Source organism: Colobus angolensis, unplaced genomic scaffold (genome assembly GCF_000951035.1).
Source record: "Colobus angolensis palliatus isolate OR3802 unplaced genomic scaffold, Cang.pa_1.0 Scaffold267, whole genome shotgun sequence".
NCBI lineage: Eukaryota > Metazoa > Chordata > Mammalia > Primates > Cercopithecidae > Colobus > Colobus angolensis.
In genome coordinates this window covers 1480057-1484022 of record NW_012115899.1, presented here as the reverse complement: position 1 = coordinate 1484022, position 3966 = coordinate 1480057, and the positions used below count along the sequence as shown (strand labels likewise).

At 53.0% G+C, this 3966-nt stretch overlaps 1 protein-coding gene across 1 annotated transcript in view; it reads left to right on the top strand.

Moving 5' to 3' along the window:
* Positions 1-3966, top strand: part of RAP1GAP2 (RAP1 GTPase activating protein 2) — a 158398-nt gene that overhangs the window by 106216 nt on the left and 48216 nt on the right. Inside the window, exon 13 of the mRNA XM_011947515.1 lies at positions 1296-1425. Coding sequence (XP_011802905.1) covers positions 1296-1425 — 130 coding nt within the window. The remainder of the gene's footprint in view (positions 1-1295; positions 1426-3966) is intronic.

Below are 3966 nucleotides of genomic sequence, written 5' to 3'. Positions count from 1 at the left end.
TATTTTTAGGAGAGACGGGGTTTCTCCATGTTGGCCAGGCTGGTCTCGAACTCCTGACCCCAAGTGATCCACCTGCCTCTGCCTCCCAAAGTGCTGGGATTACAGGCGTGAGCCACTGTGCCCAGCCCATTTCTTGAAGGCTAGAGGATCACCTGCTTTGACTGAAATGGGCATTCAATTCAAACAGCTGCTTGATTCATGTGTTGGTCAAAGCAAGTTGACTCACTCAGTGCCTACTGTGCCCCAAGCACCAGGCTGGCATGGGGCTCGTGGAGGTAACAGAATCAGCCTCGGGGCCTTCCTGATGCTGGAGAAGGGACAGAGGAAGCAGCGAGTGCAGGTCAGCCACTGGGCAGCTGAACTAGTCAACTGCTTCTTTTAATAGACAGTCGAAGAGGAAGAACTACTGAGAAGGATCCTTGAAATGAAGCCATGTAATAGGAGGGCTCCCAGACCCTCTGGCAGAATGAGGCCTCCTGTAGACATTTAGCATTTGCCTCTCTTTCCCAATAGGAAATGCATCTCAGCTAACCAGCTTCTCCAGTCTCCCGAGACCTTAGCCGAGTGGTGCACCCATACAGAGAAAAATCAGAGATCCCAAAAAGTGCCACCCCACCTCCAGCTTTGGTGCTAGAAGTCTTTATCCACTCTTCTTCTTCTGAGACAGAGTCTCGCTCTGTCACCCAGGCTAGAATGCAGTGGTATGATCTCGGCTCACTGCAACCTCTGCCTCCCGGGTTCAAGCAATTCTCCTGCCTCAGCCTCCTGAGTAGCTGGGATTACAGGCGCCCACCACCATACCTGGCTAATTTTTGTATTTTTGGTAGAGACGGGGTTTCACCATGTTGGCCAGGCTGGTCTTGAACTGCTGACCTCAGGTGATCTGCCCACCTCACCCTCCCAAAGTGCTGGCATGACAGGCGTGAGCCACTGCGCCCGGCCAGCTTTGTCTTTAAATAATGGATTTGTGGGTAGAGTGCCGGGGCTGATATACCTGGAAGAACAGATCTACCTGCTTTTCCCACATCACAGCCTGCTCTGCCCTCAGCTCTCCTGTCTTGTCATGATAGAGTGAACCCCTGACTCAAACCAAAACAAAACGTGGGGCTTAGAATAGGTGAAATACAGTATATTAAAGGCCAGAAGGTTCTCTGAGATACGAAATTCTATCCCTTTATCTTATGGAGGCCTAGAGAGACTAAGCTCTGCTGCGTGTACTTACGGGAGCTCGCATTAAGTTGCCCACTGGGCCTCACTGTCTTTTCTCCCTATCTCCTGCCCTGTTCTGTTGACAGTTTCCGAGGAGGCCTGGATGTGACCCACGGACAGACGGGGGCGGAATCAGTGTACACGACATTCCGGGACAGGGAGATCATGTTTCATGTTTCCACAAAGCTGCCATTTACCGAGGGAGACGCCCAGCAGGTAACCTGGTTTGGGAGGGCTTTGGGAGCCCAGGCCTTGCGAGGTGAAGGCCCGCCTCTGGTCTGACCTGCTGAGGGACTGCGGCCCTCCCCATTTTCGTTCTTATAGCCGGCCAGTCGTCGAGCTGCATAGCAGCGTCATAGTCCGTTCTGCTGCGTTTCTGGCCGAGGCCGCGTCTCAGCCGTCCGTTCTGTTGTGTTTCTGGCTGAGGCTCTGCCTCAGTGGTCCTTTCTGTTGCATTTCTGGCCCAGGCTGCATCTCAGCGGTCTGTTCTGTTGCATTTCTGGCCGAGGCTGGGCCTCAGTGGCCCTGGGCAGGAGGCAGTGCAGGGCTTGTGGTTCTCCCACGTTGACTGATGGGAAAACTGCAGCCCACAGTGGTCATAAGACTTCCTTGAGGTTTCTCCGTTTATTAGGGGACAGAGCACAGAGCAGAGCCTGGGGGCCCTGGTCATAGTGGGTGGCAGTAAAGGGTGCATGGTGGGGTTTGCAGATGGGGGCATGAAGCCAGCTGTGCCACGTTGGGGCGTGTGACTCTGGGTTAGCCAGTTAACTTTCTCATCTGTAGAATGGGGGTAACACCACCCACGATAGGGGGTTATTGTGGGGATTACATACATTTCTGACTAGGGTTCATACGATGCCCAGCTCGTGGCCAGCTTCCCATGGAACAGCTGTTCACTGTCCAGCCCCTGGTCATTTTGTCCCCCTTCCTGCCCCAGTGACGGAAGGCTGGTTATTGCTTGAGAATCCTTCCCCACCCTCAGCTTTCCTCATCTCACAGGCTCCTCTCTCACCACACCTGCGGGAATTCAGCCTTGACCTCTACCAGGGAGACCTGGATGAGACCCCTGTCCCCACGGCTTTCTCGGTGTGCCCCCCGTTTGCTGCTCTGACAGCCATGCATCCCCGGGGAGAGCCGCAGCTGGTCCCCGGCTGTTGCAAGCCCAGTTCCCCGAGCCCGCCTTCTGCCCCTTTTCAGTCTGGGAAAATAAGAAATGCAGGTGGGCCTTTGCCCAAACTCTGACCTGTGTGTCTCTGAGCAGGAACTGCGGAGGGAGCACAGAGGGAAAATTGTAAACATAGTGCCTGGCTTCTTAGGAAAGAAGGAAATTGGCAAACGAGATTATGAGTTGGCTCTAAAATAGCTACTGAATGTTCCAGAAACAAATGGAAACAGAATTCCTTTTGTATCCAAAGTGGGTTTTCGTTCAATCTTTCACCTCCAGCCTCTCTGTTCCCTTATGGCCCCTCTCACCTGCTGCCCAGCCTGGGCCTGAGGTCCGTTCTCTCTGGGCCTTCTCAGTCTTATGTATGTTTCTTGGGAAATACACCTTGGCACAGGGCTTGGCTCTTGGCGGGGACTGAGTAAATATTAGCTTTCTCTTCCTGAGAAATGGGAAGATGTGTGTGGAGTAAGTGAGGTAAATTGTGTAAAAGCGCCCAGCACCATGCTTGGTGTATAACAGTGTTCAGGGAATGAGAAACTCAATGTGAAGGGACTGCATGCAGTAGGTGCTTAATAAAACAACAAATGCATAGGCAGGCACCTAGCCCGGACTTGATGTACAGGAGAGGGTTTGTGTGTGTGTGTGTGTGTGTGTGTGTGTGTGTGAGAGAGAGAGAGTAGGGGTCTCCCTCTGTCACCCAGGCTGGAGTACAGTGGTGCGATCATAGCTCACTGCAGCCTCGAACTTCAGGACAGGGTTAACATTTCATATCCTGCATGAATGGCCCGACGTGGTTCCAGGGATACACCAGTTGCTTGGTGGCCGAGGTCACACCCAGAAGCACCTGGCCCTGCTTGGGATATGGAGTTATGGTTGGGAATCCTCCTTCCATCCCACCTGTGCCAAGCTAGGTCATCAGTGCTGTCATAATCTGCCACCTCATAACTCTCATTCACACCTTCAAGACCCCCTGACCTTTAAGACGTCTCCTCCTCCAGGAAGCCCTCTCAGGTTGCTGTCGGGCCCTGTGATTTCCCCTCCCCTCTGTCTCCAGAGCGGTCAGGCCTTTCATGCACAGCAGCTGATTTAGCCCTTGCTGGCGGGAGGCTTTGTTAGTTTTTTCAGGTGGCTTCTCCTGTGTTTGTATTTCTCCCAGATAAAGGACAGGCTGTACCAGGGCAAGACCCAGCCTTGCCTTTTAAATATTCTTGCCGAGTCCTGAGTCAGGGATCTACATGCTGTAGAGGTCAGTAAGATGCTCGCTAGTCTCCACCTAACCACTTGGCCATCTTCCCCATTTTTTTTTTCCCCCTTTTTGGTGGCTTCTAAAGATTGAAAGAAGGTCAGACGCAGTGACTTACGCCTGTAATCCCAGCACTTTGGAGGCTGAGGCGGGCTGGTCAGGAGTTTAAGACCAGCCTGGCCAACATGGTGAAACCTTGTCTCTATCAAAAAATACAGAAATTAGTGGGCGTAGTGGCACCCACCTGTAATCCCAGCTACTCGGGAGGCTAAGGTGGAAGAATCACTTGAACCCGGGAGGCAGAGGTTGCAGTGAGCTGAGATCGCGCCACTGCACTCCAGCCTGGGCA